General features: G+C 37.6%; 4 protein-coding genes across 6 annotated transcripts; 2 read left to right on the top strand and 2 right to left on the bottom strand.

Moving 5' to 3' along the window:
• The first annotated feature begins 1,339 nt into the window (after positions 1-1,339).
• LOC126593147 (nuclear transcription factor Y subunit A-10-like) lies at positions 1,340-6,550 on the top strand. The gene is made up of 6 exons (XM_050259057.1): positions 1,340-1,625; positions 2,350-2,684; positions 4,598-4,689; positions 4,818-4,886; positions 5,343-5,483; positions 5,609-6,550. Exons 2-6 carry the CDS (start codon positions 2,423-2,425, stop codon positions 6,011-6,013), a joined length of 969 nt encoding a protein of 322 aa, XP_050115014.1. The 5' UTR covers positions 1,340-1,625; positions 2,350-2,422; the 3' UTR covers positions 6,014-6,550.
• Positions 6,551-9,648: 3,098 nt separating this feature from the next.
• On the top strand, positions 9,649-11,602 carry LOC126593144 (33 kDa ribonucleoprotein, chloroplastic-like). Its single transcript, XM_050259051.1, has 4 exons — positions 9,649-10,282; positions 10,365-10,466; positions 10,671-10,982; positions 11,160-11,602. The coding sequence occupies exons 1-4, from the start codon at positions 9,725-9,727 to the stop codon at positions 11,346-11,348; spliced, it is 1,161 nt and encodes a 386-aa protein (XP_050115008.1). The 5' UTR covers positions 9,649-9,724; the 3' UTR covers positions 11,349-11,602.
• A 113-nt stretch (positions 11,603-11,715) lies between these two features.
• Positions 11,716-15,896, bottom strand: LOC126593146 (uncharacterized). 3 transcript variants are annotated; one of them, XM_050259054.1, is made up of 13 exons: positions 15,858-15,896; positions 15,742-15,810; positions 15,609-15,629; positions 15,386-15,486; positions 15,237-15,294; positions 15,071-15,114; positions 14,866-14,946; positions 14,633-14,703; positions 14,398-14,508; positions 13,908-14,011; positions 12,911-13,127; positions 12,266-12,349; positions 11,716-12,041 (listed from the first exon to the last, which is right to left on the bottom strand). In XM_050259054.1, exons 2-13 carry the CDS (start codon positions 15,761-15,763, stop codon positions 11,975-11,977), a joined length of 981 nt encoding a protein of 326 aa, XP_050115011.1. In that variant the 5' UTR covers positions 15,764-15,810; positions 15,858-15,896; the 3' UTR covers positions 11,716-11,974. The 3 variants fall into 3 exon arrangements, with proteins under 3 accessions (XP_050115011.1, XP_050115012.1, XP_050115013.1); XM_050259055.1 differs by having other exon boundaries at positions 13,929-14,011; positions 15,858-15,876; XM_050259056.1 differs by lacking the exon at positions 15,609-15,629 and having other exon boundaries at positions 15,742-15,867.
• Positions 15,897-16,908: 1,012 nt separating this feature from the next.
• On the bottom strand, positions 16,909-19,247 carry LOC126593149 (syntaxin-121-like). Its single transcript, XM_050259059.1, has 2 exons — positions 18,617-19,247; positions 16,909-17,439 (listed from the first exon to the last, which is right to left on the bottom strand). Exons 1-2 carry the CDS (start codon positions 19,140-19,142, stop codon positions 17,087-17,089), a joined length of 879 nt encoding a protein of 292 aa, XP_050115016.1. The 5' UTR covers positions 19,143-19,247; the 3' UTR covers positions 16,909-17,086.
• Positions 19,248-20,340: the final 1,093 nt, after the last annotated feature.

Raw genomic sequence — 20,340 nt, 5'->3', positions numbered from 1 at the left:
AACATGCATCTTCTAGGTAGCCATTAGCAAGAAAAATCTAGCAACTAGCCAAACATATTGAATGACAAGACAAAGTCAAACACATTGTGCATACTCACGATCAAAAAAGTAAGAAGATAAAGGACACTAGTTGTAATTTTTTGCATCTTACTATTTTTCTTTTATCTCACAACCAAATTAAGTGCCTGGCAAGCCAAAGCCAAGCTACTGGTTGGAAATTTTTTTGTATTCTCATATCAGAAGATAAAAAAAAGGTTGAAGTACAAAAACAAAATAACAACTTTAAAAAATAGTGCATATGTATCATCCCAACCCACCCATCCATCCAATAACTTGATGGGCCAACCTAGAAAAGTAACAGATGTTTGAGATAGCAAACCTAGAAAAGTAAAATATAAAAGTAAAGTCATATACTTATATGATTGTACATTTTAATATCTTAATTATCTTATCTTTATGAGTGTTAAGTTTAAACTTATCTGTCACGCACTTGTATTAGTAATAACAAAGGGCACTTGTGAATAACGTGACCACTTCTCCAACATAGATGGCATACTCAGATTCTCAACTAAAATAAATACCAAAATAAATCTAAATTAAAAGAAAGAAAAAAAAAAGCATAAATGGAGATGTAGAGATGAGGATTGGTGTGTGGTTATACCATCATTTCTTTTTATCTTTTGGGTCAATTGGTATTGTTTTTGTGGGGGCATTTTCTCACCACCTTCATGTTGTGGCAGAGTAATGCTAGGTGAATTAAATTTGTAGACTAAATGATGTGTCATAAATAAGAAATAAACATGTTAATCAATACTTAAGTAACAGTACAATCATCAACTTTAATATCATTTAGTTTACATAATTCAGTCAACATTCAGTCTCACTAGCATTGCCCGGTGATGATAATATGCTCATATTCTACTTCTTATTATTTGGATAAGTTTAAATTTTAAGATTTGTGTCTACCCACTATCTCAATCTTGAAATTTAAACTCATTTAATATTTGTGATAAATAACTTAGTAAGCATAATCATCAGCTAAGGGTGGTGAGAAAAATAACTCCTTGTTTTTGTGGCCACTACCCTCTCACTAACAGATCTCAACACCCTTGGTTTTGAAGTTGGGATACATTAATTAAGTATAATGGCCCCAAACTTACCATATTATTATTATTATGATAAATTATTTAATTAAGTTATTCTAATACTAAAATACAGAAATATATAAATACAAAAGTGAGAGAAGGAGAGAGAAAATGTGTACGGTATTTTTATAGTATTAAGTATGGCAGAAAGGCACATATTAGAAAGCGGGGTTGCATGAAAGCCAAAGCTCATTGGCCACTGGTGTGGAGTTCCATATCACTTGTGCGCATATATCATCGCTCTCTTCGGCCGTTTTTCTCTCCCCTTATCTCTCTCCTCTCTCTCTCTCTCTCTCTCTCTCTCTCTCCCCCCCCGCCCCCTCTCTGCTTTGCTCTTCTGCTTGTAACTGTACCGACATGGCTCCTAGCAAATGGGGTTTCTCTGCTTCTGCTTAGAACTCAAATTAAGCTGCTCCTTCCACTTACTCTACAAGCACTTCTGCAATTGGTTTCTTCTCCACCAACCTCACTGTTAAAACGGTCTGTTCGGAATCTTTAGACCTGTTTCTATGCTTTCTTTCTTTTCTTCAGTTGTTTAGCTTCTACGGTTGTGATTTCCGGTTTTCGCTTCTGGTTTTCGCTTACATGATTGTTGCTCTCTCTTCTAAGTTATAATATTTTTGCTACCTCACTGCTAAAAAGGGTCTGTTCAGAATCGTTAGACCTGTTTCTATGCTTTCTTTCTTTTCTTTCAGTTATTTAGCTTCTACGGTTGCGATTTCCGGTTTTCGCTTACATGATCGTTGTTCTCTCTTCTAGGTTATCATATTTTTGCTAATATCTTTCACAATTCAGTATCTTTTGTTGAGTTCGTTTTACTCTTTCTGGTATTTTTTTTTTTTTTTTCCCGTTATCTAATTTTTATGTATGTCTATTTTCTTCTCTCTTTTCTTTCGAAATATTCCATTTATTTATTCCCTAAATTCAGCTTGTTTTCATCTTCTATGTACCAATTGGAAGCTCATATGAGCAGTTAGTCATTCTTTTCTTATATCATAGGAACATTTTAGTTGCATATTGTTGTCAAATATTTCATTAAAATCACACACAGAAGAGGCATGTTGATATTCGAGCGATTAGTAACAGAAGGAAAATTGTCCTCTTTGGTGGATTTATTTCAGTAGATACATTTCAGTCCTTTTCCTTCTTTAGCTGAAAGGTAGCATAATTGGTATGTTTTTAACATTCAACTTTGAATTTGCAGGCATATTGTGTGGAATATTTGAATTAGAATTAAGTAAAACTCATTGCTGGGATCATTAGTTTTGGAGGACAATATGGCTATGCAAACTGTGTATTTCAAAGGACATGAAGGAATTGCCCCTAATCCCATAGGCCAGTTTTCATCAGCATTGTCAGGACCTTGGTGGAGTTCCTTGGGATCTCAACCGGTGTATGGTGAATCCTGTGGTCTGTCGAAACCTTCTACTAAGGAGCAGCCTAATACTGGGGACCATTTCAATGCCACTAAACTTGCCGGGCGGGGTACTGAACAAGGACTGGAAAAAGGGAACACAAATCAGTTCACTATCTTTCCTGGTAATAATCTCCTCCTTTACTTTTGATGTCTTTCCTTCTCTAAAAGACTTCTCTTTATGAAGTCTTTTGGTCTATAACATTTACATAGTGGTTTTGAAAAGAAAAAGAAATGCTTTACTAGCTTCTTTTTTGTCGCTTAAATTTATGTCTGAAGATAAGGTTCGTATCCTTCGTCATGAAGATCCCTCGTTGTTTCCTTGTTCATCATAGACCGATTGGAGATGGGCTAAAATGTGGGGTCAGGAAACGTGTTTTTTCTTTTCGTATCAATACATTTAAGGATTCCCTTTTGGCGATGATTGAAGGTAAAGTCAGTAACAAACGTTTAGTCATATTTGGTGAAGAGAGTGAGTGTAGTTAGTACTTGAGAGATACTAGAGGGGGTATGAGAATCTTTCTATGCCAACCTCAAGGTAAGGTTTTTTTTTTTTTTTTTTTTTTTTTCATGCAAGCTTGTCGATAAGTTTTCTTAAATATCATTGCTGTTCCGCAGCAAATCATGAAGAAACTAGCTAACAAGGTGTGTGGAAGATGAGAAATGAGATAGTAGAAGAAGGTTTATGAAAAAGACGCACCATTACATGTTCGAATAATATCCCTTTCGGGATCATATGTCAGAGCTTATGCTGCGATGATCTTAGTGTTAGAGGTTTTAGGAAGTTAAGGTGGAGTTTCTTTTACTATAGTCTCTTTCCCAATAAATTTGATTATGCTGATGCGATATTGGATATCTTATAATTTTTTAAGTATGATCTTCATCAGGTTTAGAAATAATAAAGAAGGGGCTTATCTTTCCCCTAAAGATCGGAGCCTAAATGTCGAACCATCTAGATTCATTCATTGCTTATATGTTATAGGACGCTACTAATTGTAACTTCATTTGGAGTATTCTCATGAATCCCAGGGAGAGTAAGAAAACTATGAAACTGGACGCATAAGGTTTAGGTGATTCTCTAACATTGCCTAGGAAATCAGTGACAGCAATAACATTAACCATGTACCTCCACTAAGAACTTCTCTATGCCCCTCCCTCACCACTCATTCGAGCTCTTCTTTACTCTGAAGCCTGATTGTGTAGCCCACCCTTGTCCCGGCTTAATTATGAAGAAGAGGCTGTCTCAGATCACGTGGGAGTCGGAGCCCTGCTGCCGAGAGTTATTTAATTTTAACTGTTTTTGAGTAATCTGGGTGAGAGGAATATGAAGGACCCATGAGAGACTGGTGAGGGTTTTGACGTGAGCAGCATTAAAGCGAGCTTTTAATCCTTTTTTGACGCTTCTATTCCAAACTGCTCTCCAAATGTCACCTTGTAGGAATTAGGTACAAAATTTGGTTGTCAATTTCCGAAGCATTCTGAGGGTCATTTCCAATGCAATACTATTGGCTGCAACTATAGAAAATGATTCGTAGAAGTGTGCGAGTGTAGTTCGCAGTATTATTATGGAAATTAAATGTAGACTTGGTAGAGTAAGCTTTTCTCCTGCTGAGTAGACATGCCAGTATGAAGGAAATTACTTTATAAAAGAAAAAATGGTTACAAAGAATGGATGTAGATGCTGTAGGAACAAAGTCTTAGCAGTTGATGTTGTCCACTCTACGTGCTTTGAAAGATCGAGTTCTTACTCAACGACGAAATAGTTGTTGATAATTGCATTATTAGTTACACTTGTTTTCTCACCTTTTCTGACCTTCTGTGGCAATAGAGATTGTTAAACTGGTTTGCCATTACAGAAAACCTTCCATCCTCCCTCACAAGCCCTTGTTAACTAGAACCGATGAATAAATTATCAACTCGTTTACATTATCGTTCTTTCACAACTTGTTCAAAATGATTTACTTCTCAAACAGAAGTTATTTTTAGTCATGGATAACCAGCCAAGTAGTTTCTCATTCAGGTGAATGTTAATTTTCAGGGGATGGACAGAAGTCCCAGGCAGCAATCTCTCTGCAATCATCGCCAGGAAAATATCATGGTCATTTTGAGCTCGGATTCAGCCAGCCAGTGGTAAGCTTTTCTTTTTCGATTACTTTCATTTGTTTATTTGTGAATCAATAACTGTTTTAGGAATAATGAATATGGTTCTTGTCACAATTGCTGATAAGTTGATTCTTTGTTTGGAACTTAAAATGTAGATCTGTGCAAAATATCCATTTATGGATCAATGCTATGGACTCTTCTCAACCTATGGACCTCAAATTTCGGTGCTTCTTCCATCTCTTCTCCTACCTCACTATATATGGAGCTATTACTTTTTCAATCATGTTAATTCCTTGAAAACAATATTTCTATTTCTCTGTAACCTGCTAATTTTGGAATATACTATCGTTTTCTTGCTAGTGCATTAAAATGGAAATATGAGAAATAGAACCAGTTTAAGAAGCATGAATCTCTATTTACATTCTTGGTTCTCTACGATAATTTTAGTTTTGCGAACTAGAAACCATTTAGGATTTAACTTAGAAAGTCTCTCTTAGCACCCCTCTGTGTATTTTCGTGAGTTAGAGTAAGCACGTCTCTGCTTGTCTTTGAGTTTTACTCTTATTAAAAGTCGGAACAATGTCAAGACAAGCAGAGAATCCGTTTCTCTGCGAAAGAGGCAGTTCTTTGAGTGTAGCATATTTACTGATGCACGTACTTATCCGTTTGCAATGGATTAGGGACGCATTATGCTGCCACTGAACTTGACTGAGGATGAAGGACCAATCTATGTAAATGCTAAGCAGTACCATGGAATCATGCGTCGCCGACAATCCCGTGCGAAGGCTGTCATTGAGAACAGAGCAGCTAGACTGCGTAAGGTATGACATCTGAATTCGGTAGGATGCAAGTTTGAGAAACAAAATGCACATCTGATGCAAAAATATTTCTCTTGTGCAATGACATAGTCAGTTAGAATGACCTACGATCTATTTTTTTTCTACAGCCGTATATGCATGAATCGCGCCATCGTCATGCAATGCGCCGACCAAGGGGCTGCGGTGGTCGTTTTCTGAACACTAAGACTATGAACAATGGGGACAAGGGAACTGAAGGGAAGCAAGTTGGTGATGGGCAGCTGTTTAGGCTTTCGGGTTCTCAGAGTTCTGAAGTCCTGCAATCCGACAGTGGAACTTTAAACTCGTCAAAGGAAACGAATGGCAGCATTTCAAACATATCCGGGTCAGAGGTGACAAGTATGTACTCTAGGGGAGACCTTGATTGCTTTTCAATCAATCATCTCGGTCCCTCCCTGCACTCTCTCTCAGACATGAGAGATAGTGCGCGTGGTATGGTCATTCCCACGAAATGGGTTGCAGCAGGAGATAACTGCTGCAACCTCAATGTTTGATAGCAAAGGAAAAGATGGGGTTGGTGCCAACTCCGTTGCCTCAACCCCATCTACTCGGCAACCAGATGGAGAAGCTGGGTTGCAGTTTCTGTTACGGCTGTTGCAACAGGCTTTCGGTTCTAGGATTGTCCTGCCCCCATTTGGTTGCTATCAAAAGGCAACTCATTCTTGGCTAATGCTTGCGGAAAAGTTTTCCTGCCGTTCGATGCAGTCAACCTGTTCGGGCGGCTAGCGAAAACAGCGGAAACCTTGAAGCAGCATGAATTAATCAGTAGACTATATATATGGCTCTCTTCCCATAAGAGGAATCAGAACTTGAGAGTCTGGTGTGTGTTTGTGCTAAAATTAAAAAATTAAAAAAAATGCTAAATTTCTTGTGTAACACTGTAATATCTTAGTGTCTGGATTTTTGACCTACTTGGTTGGTGTGATGTATAACTGAATGTTTGTGTTGTGTTCCGAACGTTTGGAAGAATAATGTATCATATTTTAAGACATATTTCTTGACTTGTTGATGTCAAGGAAGATGCTTTTCAAGTGTGGTGATACTCAAGCCAAGCACCTAAACAACACATATAGCATATTGTTCTAAGAATTCCCATCTAGACGCTACGTGGTTGGCCATCGTCTTGATTAATCCCTAAGCATTTGAAAATTAAGAAATGACGTCTAGACCTGCTTAGGCGCCGATCTAGCCGGTCCAGACCCGCCTAAGTTGTGACTCTCATTTGGACAAAAAATAAATAACTTTCAATGAATTTTTTTTTTGTTCAATAAATTGTAAGAGACTTGTTGATGATTTAGATAAACTCACATTATATGCTTATTCCCCATTGTTTCATTATGTTCTAATACTTTATAATCTATATGTTATTCTATTTTGCAATTTATATATCCTAATGTAATTATGTACTTTTTAAGTGTAAGAAGAAACTTATTTAAATGATAATATAATAAATTTACTTAAATCTGTCGAGTCCGCCTAGGACCCCGCCTACGCCCAGCCTAGGCCCTGCTGCCCAACTAGCGCCTACCTTCTTTTAGAGCAACTCCACCGTTGTTTATTGCCTAATTGGGGATAGGCAACCCAATCCACTCTCCCCTCCCCCAAAACACTCCAGCCCACTTGGGCAATAGGACCCAAGGAGAGCCCGATGGAGAAGTCAAACAATAATCGCCTAACTTAGTGCCCTACCTATATAATGTAAGGCTGACATCAACCACAATTTAAATTATTAAAAAATTAGAGAGAATATAAAAAATTATAAATAAAAAAAAAACTAATTTTTTTTCTATAAAGACGTAACCATGTTCTTCCATGTTACAGATACATAGCCACGTTCTTCCACTTTACATTACATTTCAATATTTTTGAATACTTTCAACTAATCTTTTATTATTATATGAAATTAAAAATAAAGTTATCTTTTATTATTTTATAAAATAAAAAATATTAATATTTTAATATGAATTGCCTGGGCTATTCAATTTAGGGGTGGAGATGAACTCGGACAGTTATTATTCATTGCAGGCAATTATAATTCATTTAAGGGGATTGAGTTGCCTATTGCCCAGGAGGCCTTCCTACATTGGAAGTGCTCTTAGAGCCTTGATATCAGGTGACGTTGATCAAGGCTCATTACCAAATTCACAGAGTAATACTTCACCATGGAATTTTGATTAGGGGTGGGTTCAAAAAACCGAAAACCGAAAAAAAAAAAACAAATCAAACACCGAACCAAGATAGAAAAAACAGAACCGAACTGAATTCTTTTGGTTTGGTTTCAGTTTTAGTGGTCTAGAAACCGAATCGAATTAATTAAATTAATTTTTATTTTATTTTATTTATTTAATTATCTGTTTTGGATATATATGTATGTGTGTGTGTGTTGGAATGTGTAATAGGTAATTATTATATTATTAAAATAACTAAAATTGGTTGACAAAAGTTGTATCAAGCACATGAGTGCTTGCTTTCTAAAGACAGAAATCTATCTCTCTCTTATTTTCTGTTGCCTCAGACTACTACCCATTTCTGAGATCTAGCAAAGAGCCATCTTGAGCCCAGAGCCAAACGGCTCTCTTCCACATTTCCATCAGTCCTCTCCCTCAAAACAACACATGCCTCCATTTCTCTTCTCTCAGCACAAATCTCATCGCTGCAACCAAAATCACAGAGCCTCCAAGGGTGCACAAGTCTGCAAACGAAATTGCAGACCTTGTTGAAGGATCAATCCCAAAAACAAACCCCCAAGGTAAAAATCTCTCTTGGCTGCTATCTAGTTTAGTGGGTTTATTTTCATGGAAAATCAAAGAACTAACACATGCATGCATTTTCTCTGCGAGAGCTCTCAGACCCACAACAAAAAAGACACACTGACACCCAATAATGTTAGATCCATGGCCGATCGTCCAACTCCTGATCATCAGTCATAGAAACAAAACCCCACTCCCAATCATCAATCATAGAATCAAAACCCTTATCAGGTGTATAGCTTCCATCTGCTCTTGACTGCCCAGTTAAAAAAAATCATGGAAAAACCGAACTGGACTGAAACCAAACAAAAAAAACCGAAGAAAAACTGAACCGAACAGTAACTTCGATTTGGTTTCCGATTTCGGCCAAAAATCAAACCGAACGGAACCAAACCTACCCCTAATTTTGATTATCTTCACGAATGTGTGACGAAAGAGAGTGGAGTGTCAGAATCAGGAGCCTCTTTCATCACTCAAGGGTTTAGTATTTAGGGTTTAGGGTGTGTTTTACTATTTCAAAAATATCCTCAGTAAACAGTGTACATGAATCTCTCTGCAGACCTGCCTCTCTCTCTCTCTAAAGTATCTCCCTCTTCTCTCCCTCGCCAAGGTCTTTACCCATAAACTCTGGTTCCCAGCCGCCGGCCCCTCTTTTGGTTGGGGTCGGTGGCAATCCTTAAGTTTGCTTTTCCTGCAACTCTTAGCTTTCCTTACTTTTCTTGCTTTACTTTTGATCCTTGTATTTGAGCTCGGTCTCACTTTCCCTTAGCTCTGTCTCGGTTTCCTGGGCTCTGTCTCAATTTTCCTGGGCTGTTAGGCCTTTACCTTATATTTTATTTGGTTGCATTATTGCTTGGTTGTTTTGGTTTTTCTACGGACTTTCCTAACCTTGTATTAGGCTTTATTTAATGAACTTCACTTCTTTTGGTAAAAAAACAAAAAAAAACAGTGTACATGTATGTAAATAAAGGATATGGATTGTATGCCCTCCCCATCTCATACCCTCTTCATGTCCTCTTATTTCTGTGATCACGATTAAATCACGTCAACATTTTATATTTCAATTACTTTTTGTCTTATTATTTTTATAAAAAATCAATATAAAATGCTGACTTGGTTTAACCTTTACCACATAATATAGAAGGGTATGGGATGAGGAGGGCAGACAATCCATGTCTGTAAATAAAGGACTTGAATTGTTTGCCCTCCCCATCTCATACCCTCCACATGCCCTTCTATTTCTGTTGTCACGGTTAAGTCACGTCAACATTTTATATTCCCATTACATTTTGTCTTACTATTTCTATAAAAAAATCAATATAAAATATTAACGTGGTTTAACCATGACCACATAATATAGAAAGGAATGCGATAGAGAGGTCAGACAATCCAAGTCCGTAAATAAATCCATAAAGTGGGTGGGGGGGGGGCGGGGGGGGGGCGGGGGGTTATCAAATGAAAATCCAAAAATCCAGAAAGCTTATCCATGTCCCACACGTGGGCATTCGTCTTAGTCAAATGGGAAGCCCCTCGTCCCGTCTTCTGCCACTCGAAGACCTTCCATCCCCAAACACCATTTCCTCCCACACAATGCTATCCATGGCTTCCACAAGCACTTCTTGTTCTTCTCCCCTCTGCAACAAAATCCCCAACTTCTCAATCTCCCGCTCACTCACTCCAATTCCCACCCACTTCCCACCACACATTAAACTCCTAAAACCCCTCGAGCTCAAAGCCTGTTTCCACAGCTTCCCTCACCTCTCTCCTTCCCCCAGTTTCCGCCGCTCGTTGGCGGCGTTTGACGGCTTCGAAGTCAAAGAAGATAGTGAAAGCCAAGCCGAACTAGACCCAGAAGCAGAGCTCCATGAAAAGCAAGAAGAAGAAGAAGAAAGAGAGGAAGTGCCAAAGAGCTCAGACGCCGGGAGGCTATATGTAGGGAATTTGCCTTATAATTTGACTTCGACCCAATTGGCTGAGGTTTTCGGGGAGGCTGGCACGGTGGTTTTCTCAGAGGTTTGAGCTCTTCTTCTTCATGTTTCCATTGTTTGATTTGATGGGTTTGTAAATTGTTGGTGATTGTGTTTGTTTGGTGTAGATTATTTATAACAGGGTCACAGATAGAAGCCGGGGATTCGGATTTGTCACAATGTCAACTGTTGAGGAAGCTCAGGATGCCATTAGGATGTTTGATGGCTCTGTAAGTATCAGCGAAATGTGTTTCTTGTGTTAGTTGATTCTTTTAACACGAAAAAACTCGAGAACTGTTATTGACGCTCCAAGAATGTCTATCCTTCACTTCACCAAGTGCGATATGATATTTTTGGAATGTCAGTAACAGCTCCCAGAAACTCGAACTCTTTTCGGTTTGTTAATTGTGTGGGATGGTGGCAATGGTTGACAGCAAGTAGGAGGTAGAACTGTGAAGGTGAACTTCCCAGAAGTGCCAAGAGGAGGTGAAAGGGAAATTTTAGGACCCAATAGCACAAGGACAGGGTTCAAGGTGTACATAGATAGTCCACACAAGGTTTATGCAGGAAACCTTAGCTGGGGTTTAACTTCACAGGGTCTTAAAGATGCCTTTGAAGAGCAGCCAGGGCTGTTGGGTGCCAAGGTCATATATGAGAGGGTTTCTGGACGATCCAGAGGTTTCGGGTTTGTGACATTCGAAACTAATGAGGCTGCGGAATCAGCTGTCGCTGCCATGAATGGAGTGGTAAGAAAAGTTTGTTAATAGGTCTTTGGTACGCCGTATTGGACTTTGTGTATCTTATTACGTTGCCAGACTGAATACGAACAGTTGGTTATTAGGTTAATTCTTAAATCAACCTGCGGTCTAGGTTCACATGGTTCCGTAATAATCCGTGTGTTCGTGTATGAAATTGCAAAACAGGAGGTTGATGGGCGGCCTTTGCGATTAAACATGGCGGCAGAAAGAGCAAGGCATGTTGCTTCCTCTCCGGCAGCACCAGAAACAACTGCACAAGACACAGATAGTAGTGAATTGGTCTCGCCTCCTGCATCGGAAACAACCACAGAAGACGGAGACAGTGGCGAATTGGTTTCCAGCGTTAGCATCTGAATTTAACATTGCACTAAAGGGCAGCCTAGTACCAGTTTTACCAAACAAAATGATACCGAGGCTGTGGTGATTTTTCGGTTGCAGGGGCAAAGTGAGACTCGAGTTTTTCCAAGGAGCGAATAATTAGGCCTTAATCATGTATAAACGAATGGAAAACAATTTCAAAGTAATTTTGTTTCATGTATAAAATAAATCAATACAAATGTACCTATTATTTTAAAATGGGGCCGACAACTCGTTGGAATTTTTCTTCAGGTTCCCTGAACAATGGAGGTTTTCTTGTTTTAATGGTCAATTTTGTTAACATGGAACTGCATCGAGTTTTTATCATAACAACCACAATGATTAACTTCGTACTAAAACGTAATGCAGCCTGAGAACAAACAAATTAATCTCTTAAGCAAATTTAGGACAACTCCCAACTCCTCGGAGTAAGATAAAATCTCAATTTTCAGAGCCAGAGGCAGCTAGCAAATAAATACAGAATGCAGTTTAACTAATTTCCCTACCATCCATCAATGTTGTTGAGTATGTCACTTTTAGAAGAAAAAGAAGAGGTTTACGCATTGACATCCCAATAAAAAAGAGGAACTGAATAACCTTCGGCACGAAGGAGTTTGGCTTTATCACTGAGGGTCATGACCATCAAGTAAAGAATCTGCTGCAGAATCCAAATCCTGAGGAAAGAAAACCCTGCACAACAGTATGTTGTTATTAATCAAAGCTCATACTGTGCGGTGATTGATTCTTCTGGCAGATATGGTGTGGAAAAACTGGCACGATCATGATCAGCTTGCACTAACAAAATTCATAAAAGCCAAAATACACAGCGAGAGGTAAGGTTTACTCCATGAGGTTCACTGCACATCTAAAGCAAACACAGACTAGTACAAAATCCAGAGTCCAGGAACATTTACCTGCAAGTATTGTGATACAATGTCCGGCTCAGCTGACCTATGTCATTGATACCCTTACAACCAGCTACCACCTCAAGAACTTGCCTGAAAGAAAGAAAAAAAAAACCTCATGTTGAATGACGAAGCAGATACATAAATTAGGAGCTAAAACAAAATTCACTTCAGATAAACATGCACTTGCTAACAAGGAAATTGTCATAACTGGTATGGTCAAACTAAATTCCATGTCCTAATGTCAAGTTCATGAAATGAAAAATAGACGGACCACAATGTCTTAATATCAAGTTGAGCCAAACAAGAATGTAAGAGACGGACTTTTCCTGACAAAGATAAATGCATGTGTACTGCAGATGTCAAAGCCCAAGGTTGATGATCACTCAATTGACGCTGCAGATAGTATCTTCCCAATAAAATTTGGCTTGAGTCCCATCTATTATTGTACAAAATTATGCAGTACTATGGCTTCCTAAGCAGTAAATGGTTCGTGTTAGGGGAAATACTATTCATTGAACAGTAGAACAGTCCAACATCACGCTATAAGAGTTTTCTTCTTACACATTACAGGTTCATTATTCTTTTTACCACAAGAATAAAAGAAAAGAAATGGAGTTCATAATATGGTGGTAGAAAAATATTTCCACTTACCGAACCAAACACGGTTCATTGCGGTCTTTAACAATGCACTCTTGATCATACTTCTCTTTCTTCTTCGAAGGCCAAATGGACTTCACAAATTTAATCCCAGCACTTGTGTTCTTGATTCCACAATAAGGAGAGTCTGTCTCAATCATCATCCTCTCAATAGGAATGTCCCTCACAACGTCGAGATTCTCAGTTGTCTTCAGAGAGCAACCATTTACTCCTGTTTAGAACCAAAAGGTATTCATGACCTCTATCTAAACCAAGATAAAGTGTTCAATATGTCCATCGTAACTAGCAATTAAAAACTACTATTTTATATTCAAAGAAGCAAAAGAGGAACTTTGTTCTCTCCTTTCAAACTTCAGATATGCAATAAAATCAGAAAATTAAAAACGTCAATGCAAAACTTGTTGCTCTATTTGCACAGGTCACAAAAATTATATATAATCTTTTTTAGAAAATGATTTGTTAATTCGATCAGAAATTCATTCTTATGGTGCTCATTACTCAAGATTAAAATAACCAAGTGGCCATATGTGTTGTATAATGAGGAAAGAGAATCGGTAAATTATATAGGGCAATGAGACAAGTTAGACAAAAGATACCCCTGGCCCTAAAAAAGTAAATATTTAACCAAAATCCAGTCTATAAAAAAATAACTTTCTGCTCAACCCCATTTTGCCTGCACTGGGGTCATATTATTCTCTATAAAGCCCCCAAAATTTCCAAGTACCAGGGAATGTAGGCTAAATTAGTCATAGTGCACTACAGAATATTAGATAGAGGGATTTGTAAATGACTACTTGAAATGAGTCATTTGAAAATCCTTTATTTAGTGGCTTTGTAATGCTCATGTAGTGTGTTTTCAATCTCTCCTATTTAATGTTTTGTAGTGCATAACCATCAATTTTTAAGCATTTATCTACACATAGGATTTATAGAAAGAAACAGACATTGTAAACTTTTGCAGGCATAGAAAGATTTGTCTTAGAAGACATACTATTTTTTATAATTTTTTCACCTATATACATGTTGTTGATGGAAAGAAGTTTATCACGATCTTCTGCACTGCCAGTAAATGAGTGGGCGACCCCAGCACTGAATCTGTGAAATGGTAGAGGAAATGTGACACATCACGCACACATGTACAGCAGGCCACCATCACATAGAATTGAAAGACTATCATAAAAATTCATTTAGTGCAGTACAAGGCAAAATGGAAAGAAAACAGGGACGAGATAAACTTGCAGCTATTCTTTTCCTCATTAACAGAAATGATTATTCATCAGAAAACTAAAATGTCCAGCTGGTATTTCAGTTGTCAAAAGTGCAAGTTCAATCCAATTGTCCAGTTTATTCTGCATCCCCAGTCTAGTAACTTTGGAATTTGAGGGTGAACAAAAATTAAAAAAATAAATAAGAAAATAAAAACAGTGATGATGTTAACCACCACATTTTGACTCTAGAATTATGGTGCTAAGGATTCTCACCTGCCCCTGTTTCTCTCTACAATTTCACAGAAATCTGGAGCAGCTGCACGCATATGCAGAAACATGGGAAGCTTAGTGGTGTGTGCCAATTCAAACTGCTTCTCAAAATACCTGGAGTTCACAATACAGAAAAAAAGATGGAAAAGACAGAACGTATCTTGTAACAGAACGAAAGTAAAAGCATGCAAGCGGAAACAGATAATAAGAAAATCTACTTTTTTCAGAAACCACGTACTTTTTTTGGATCTCTGCTGGGCAAAACTGAAGCCTGTCATAGTCCAGTCCACACTCACCAATTGCAACCACCTTACAAGCACAAGAGAACGAAATAAGCAGTATAAAATATATTGCTCCATGATATGAATATCTGACCAGACCACTCTCTCAAAGATGTTTTAATGACTTGAAACCCTATAATGCACGCCTCATGTTCCTTGTGATATAAAGAACTTAGGGTATGGGGCACACCTTTCCCTTCTCGATGCCCTCTTTGGCCAATGACAGAAGCGCCTGAAAATGCTTATCTGGATCCCCACTCTCTTCAAATTCCTAAACAGAATAGACAATTATCCTAATTCTCAAGCATCTCTAACCAAAACCGGAAATCAATAGACACACATATCAACTTCTTCCGCAGTTAAAAGTAAAAAGTGAGAAAGAAAAAAGGGCAAACCTTGCATCTAGTGGGGTGCACACCAACCGTACAAAAAAGCCTTGCTGCAAAAAAAACAAAGAAGAAACCCCCCAATTGTAGCTCAAATCGACATTTTTAAAACTTGGCAATGACATTTATTCACAACAATACAGTAACAGTAACAAACAGAGCAAGCAAAAAAAACCATCGGTTTCCGCAATTGTTAGAGCTTCCTTTGATTCCTCAAGTGATCCACCAGTGACCTACATTATCCATAAGCCTAGTTCCAATTTCAGAGCGCATTAAACCACAACAATTACTTAACAATTCAAATCGAAAAGGAAAGAGAGTTACGATAATGCGGTCGACGCCGGCAGTCCAAGCCCTGCTCAAAACCGTGGCTATATCCGAGACATGGCACTGCTTTCCATTGTATACTCCTCTGAACATTCCATCTGTAATTTGCATTTCTTCAAAATTTCAGTTTCGATAGTCGGATTTGACAAGTATGAAGTTTGATTTTTGGTAAGACAAAACTGGCATGCCAAGTGTTCGATGAAATGCCTGAGTGACTGACCTGTGAAGTTGACGGCTATGTCTATATTGGGCATCACCAAAAACAGCAGAAAGAGAGAGAGAATTTAAGAAGAATGAATGGAGGTATGAATTGAATTGTTGCAGAAAGCAAGGATATAGGAAGAGATACTTGCCTATCATGCGGATTGTTGCCATGGCCACGGCGAGAGGGAAAGGAAGAGCTGGTGCTGTAATTCTACAAAGGACTTGGATTCTCTGCCCTCCCAATTCGGTGCCCTCTCCGTGCACAATGTTTGGTCTCTGGTTTTTGTATCGGTTAGGATCCGGTTTGGTTCGGTTTAAAACTCATATTGTGAACAAAATCAATCGAACCGGTGTATTGGTCAAATCATGATCGAACTTTGTTGGGTTGGTTTTTCTTTTTACTAGATGGAACGTAACTATAATTAATGACACGTTTGCGTATAAATTGAATTAAATTAAATTCTGATTACAAAGTGCTCCAATATTTACTAAATATTGGAGAATAAAAATGTGATGGGATGCAAATAAATTTTGGAATTCAATTCCTCATTTTGGAGGAATTGAACACTGTATATAGGTGGCATTCCAATTCCGAGTGATGTTAAAATTCCAGAATGAAATTTTTTAGTTATTAGGGTTAAACTGATTTCATGTGAATTTTAAATCGATTTCATCTGTTACAAAATTAATAATAAGCAGCCATTGATGCATTTTCTTTTTTTGTAATAATTAGGCTAACGAAAATGAAAAATACAAAAAGAAAAGGGAATTTGGCTTAGGACCAAACCGCCAGAACAGGTATTGTTAAAACTTAAGTCAAACCAACCGGTATATTTCAATTGGTTCGGCTTCAATTTTAAAATAAAACTGATCCAATCCAAACTATTCTCACCCCTACTTAGCATCCACATGGACCACGTTTCTTTTGTTCATATCATTGTTCGTATCATTGACTGAGGGCTCATTTGGAAGTGTTATTAAAATGACTAGAAGTGTTTTTAGCAAAAATATTTTGGGGTTCTAAAAGCATTTAAAGTGCTTCTTGCAATTGTGCTTCTTATATGACGCATTTTAAGTGCTTTTTGAAAATTCACTTACATTTTTACTAAAGATTGGTTCCAAAAACATTTTAACCAGAAGCGCTTTCAGTTATTTTAAAAGCACTTCCAAACGAGCTCTAAATCTATGAATGTCTTTGCTCTTTCGCCACTACTGCAAACTATATAGATATCCTTCTCTTTAATTAAAAAAAAAATACAAAATGTCATAGAAAGATCACTATATATGAAAATAATGCACTCTTCAACCAATCAACCTAACCAAAAAAAAAAATACAAGTATATATATACACAATACAATATACATACAAAAGAAATGGAGAGAAAAATAAGAACAAAAATGTATATGGACCACAGACATATCTCAAGCAAAAAGGTGAAAATTTAAAGCTAAAGAAACGAAATGGTAACCAAATGATTGTGAAATTATGATTTACTATTTAGGCAGCGTCGCGGCCAATATAATCCCAACGATGATGAGCAAGAGTATGATGCCATAACAAGTCCATTTACGACTGTTTTTCTGGAAGAACCTGGCCTTCTGCAACTGCTGGGTGCCAGCATGCACGTACGAGTTAGCTCTCTCCACATGACCCTGAATGTCGTCCAACTGGTCACCTTGAGCTTGCACAAGAACTGCCATGTCCATGAACACCTGGTGCAACTCATTCAGATTCCTTTCCATGGCCTTCACACCATCATGTCTCTCTTGAATCTCTTGTATGGTGTCCAAAACCCTCCATCTTCCTTGCTCTTGGATTGCCTTCTGTAAAAATGTCTCGCTCTCACCTATGTACATATGCATATATAATAGTTTGCAAATTAGTATTTAGTTGTACGAGCATCATTGACACTCCACTCACTAATTTTGCTCAGGGGTAGAGGTAATTAATAACTTAATACATTACTAATCACTACTCGTAACTTAATTAATATAGTACTAATCATTACTCTATAGTTTCATAATCGATCATTTTTTAGGTATTGAAAAATCGTCCTACAAAATTCATTTCAATCGTAAGTGGTTTGGTTGTCAAACTCTGACCTAATAAATAAACTAATATAGTATTATTAGTAATTAAACAATGAAATGTTCATAATAATAATATTCAAAGGGTTAAATGATTTCTAAATTGAGAAATTTGTTGCAAAGATGATCTATGAATGAAAACCTAAATAAATCAACAAATTAGATTATCATATTATGTTGTGGAGGGAACTGGACTTACGAAATTATTATCGTTTCCTATGTATATAGATACATGTACACATTACGTATATGGCATGACATCTTAATACGGTGTACAAATTTACACGAATTATAACATGTGTATTATATATTATTAAGGGTTAATCTCAGTTTACTATACCCTGAAATTTCTTGGCTTTCAATATTTCATACATCAAGTTTTTTTTGTCCCAGTCTGGTACCTAAAGTCATAATTTTGGGACCCTGTCATACATCCGTTAAGTTTTCCGTCAGAACATCCGCTAACTAATGACGTGAATGATGACTGGACACCACATGGACATTAAAAAATTAAAAAATTAATGTCCATGTGATGCTCAATCATTATCCACGTGGGCGTCACACTATCAGTTAATAGAGGTTCTGACGGAAAACTTAACGGATATATGAAAGCGTCCCAAAATTATGATTTTAAGTACCAAACCAGGACGAAAAAAATTAATATATGAAATGTTGAAAACCAAGAAATTTCATAATAGTAAACTAAGATGAACCGTAATATTAATATCTAACTTCTAAACCTCAAATGAATCCAAGATCTGCACGCCCAAGTGTATCAAATATATGAACCAATAGTCTTTCATATCTGTAGCACTCAAACCTAGATTCACTCTAGAACTCGCTTCTAGGGACAAATCATTTGTTGAATAAATTTGGTGGGCGTAACGTTATTGACCTGCTATTTTTATTTCACATATTTCACACACGTTATGTTACCTGTAGAGATGAGAAGGTCTAGGGTTTTGTCGTCGGGGTTATCTCCGGTGACCGTGAAGTACCTACGCTGAACGGTCTCTCTATGCTCCGATGAGATCTTGTTCCTCAAGTCGTTAAAGCTATCCATGGAATCCTTTAGCTTCTTCCTCAGCCCGTTGACCACCGACGTCCGTGTCCGGTCAGATGAGGAGCCAGGACCGCAGCCAGGCAAGCTCCGATTGGCGGCGTTGGACTTGTCCAATGCATCCAACTGCACCTTAAGAACCTTAGCGGTCTTAAGGGCGGTATGGACGTCCGCGTCCATGCGGGATCGGAGGTCCTTGACTGCCTTGGAGTTGTGGAGACTCTTGCTCTGCTCGTGTGCGCTTTGCAAGCTCTTATTGATCTTTTGAAGCTCATTGAGCTCGTTCTGGACCGACTCCACGTCCTGGAAAAACTTGTTGAGTTCGGTGGATGTCGCCGCCATTTCAATGACATGGTGGTCCGGCGAGTCCTCGGAGAAGGAGCTGGAGAGCAAATCGTTCATTTTCCGATGCCGTAATTTGCTCCGAGATCATAAACTCTCAGAAGTTAAGCTTTTCTCTCTGAGTTTCTATGCACTCAAAATTTAGGTTTTGGATACATGTTATACACACAGAGATGTTTTGGCAGTCTTTCTTGACCTGTAGGTCAGGTCTTGGCTGCGTTTCAAGTTTTCAACTACCAACTTTGAAGGGTTCAAACAAACATTATCCCCCAAGTACCAAGTACATTCCTAGCAGCCAAGGACCATGTTTTTTCCAACCTTCTGGAATCTATTTGGAGAAATGTAGGACCGTTGTTGTAGACTATAGTGGGAACATGTGCTACTAATCTACCATGATAAAGGAGTTTTAACAAAAAATCTGCGATACTATTCACTTTAACGAAAAATCATATTTTTACACTAAAAAAATCAAACCTGATACTATTCACTTTACCCTTTATTTTGTCATTATCGTTAAAACTCAAAGTTTTCAAGCACTTTTTATTAATTTTCTTTTTCTTTTCAGAGCTTTTAGAGATAAAGACTTACTAAAGATGATTTTTAGAATATGACCTGCAAGGTTTATAACATTTAAAATGATCTTTCATTTTAATGCACCATGACATGCATGTCACCTATAATAATACCACATATTTTACCACAATTTACATGGTTGCCATCTTAATTTTTTAGAATGTAACCTACACTTCCTGATTTCAAAAAACGTAATAGAAGGGGCGAGAAAACATTCATATCACAGAATTGAAAACAAGACGTGAAAGCAGGCTACAATTGCATCTGTAATCAATGAAAATTTTCAAATTTTTAAATGGCAACTGTCACAAAACAGTATGTTAGGTATTGTTACCTTCTACATCTCCATAAAAAATCTATTTGAAGCTACAATAAAAAGAGAAATTATTGTTCAGGTTAACGATTCGCTGCCTTCGTCGGAACCCAAGAATCACTTGTAAGCTCACAACAGTGGGTACGGTTTGTGTTGTTGTTGTCTTAATCATAAGGTATATAGTGTGGAAAATGTGTGTAGCTCTCATAATCAACACACCAGTTGATACTTGTGTAGCTTTTTGGTACAGTTGGTATGTTTAGGTTCGATAGTTTTCTTTGTTTTAGCAAGAATAGATTATTTTGCAATGCACACCATACCATGTGTTTGTTGAAATCCTATGTGGTAAATTTGCATTTGGTGGTTTTGTTT

Source organism: Malus sylvestris, chromosome 12 (genome assembly GCF_916048215.2).
Source record: "Malus sylvestris chromosome 12, drMalSylv7.2, whole genome shotgun sequence".
Taxonomy (NCBI): Eukaryota; Viridiplantae; Streptophyta; class Magnoliopsida; order Rosales; family Rosaceae; genus Malus; species Malus sylvestris.
Note: the sequence above shows the minus strand (reverse complement) of the source record. Positions and strands in the feature narration are given on the sequence as shown.

Excerpts from the sequence above, each read along its gene's own strand:
- LOC126593147 (XM_050259057.1), top strand. The coding sequence starts at position 2,423 with ATGGCTATGCAAACTGTGTATTTCAAAGGACATGAAGGAATTGCCCCT. Across the intron at positions 2,685-4,597 it reads TCAGTTCACTATCTTTCCTG|GGGATGGACAGAAGTCCCAG; the intron begins GTAATAATCTCC and ends GTTAATTTTCAG. Across the intron at positions 5,484-5,608 it reads GAGCAGCTAGACTGCGTAAG|CCGTATATGCATGAATCGCG; the intron begins GTATGACATCTG and ends TTTTTTCTACAG.
- LOC126593144 (XM_050259051.1), top strand. The coding sequence starts at position 9,725 with ATGAAAATCCAAAAATCCAGAAAGCTTATCCATGTCCCACACGTGGGC. Across the intron at positions 10,467-10,670 it reads TTAGGATGTTTGATGGCTCT|CAAGTAGGAGGTAGAACTGT; the intron begins GTAAGTATCAGC and ends AATGGTTGACAG. Across the intron at positions 10,983-11,159 it reads TCGCTGCCATGAATGGAGTG|GAGGTTGATGGGCGGCCTTT; the intron begins GTAAGAAAAGTT and ends ATTGCAAAACAG.
- LOC126593146 (XM_050259054.1), bottom strand. The coding sequence starts at position 15,763 with ATGGCAACAATCCGCATGATAG. Across the intron at positions 14,012-14,397 it reads GTAGAGAGAAACAGGGGCAG|ATTCAGTGCTGGGGTCGCCC; the intron begins GTGAGAATCCTT and ends ACCATTTCACAG. Across the intron at positions 13,128-13,907 it reads TGAAAAAATTATAAAAAATA|GAGTAAATGGTTGCTCTCTG; the intron begins GTATGTCTTCTA and ends GGTTCTAAACAG.
- LOC126593149 (XM_050259059.1), bottom strand. The coding sequence starts at position 19,142 with ATGAACGATTTGCTCTCCAGCTCCTTCTCCGAGGACTCGCCGGACCAC. Across the intron at positions 17,440-18,616 it reads AGACCTTCTCATCTCTACAG|GTGAGAGCGAGACATTTTTA; the intron begins GTAACATAACGT and ends ATATGTACATAG.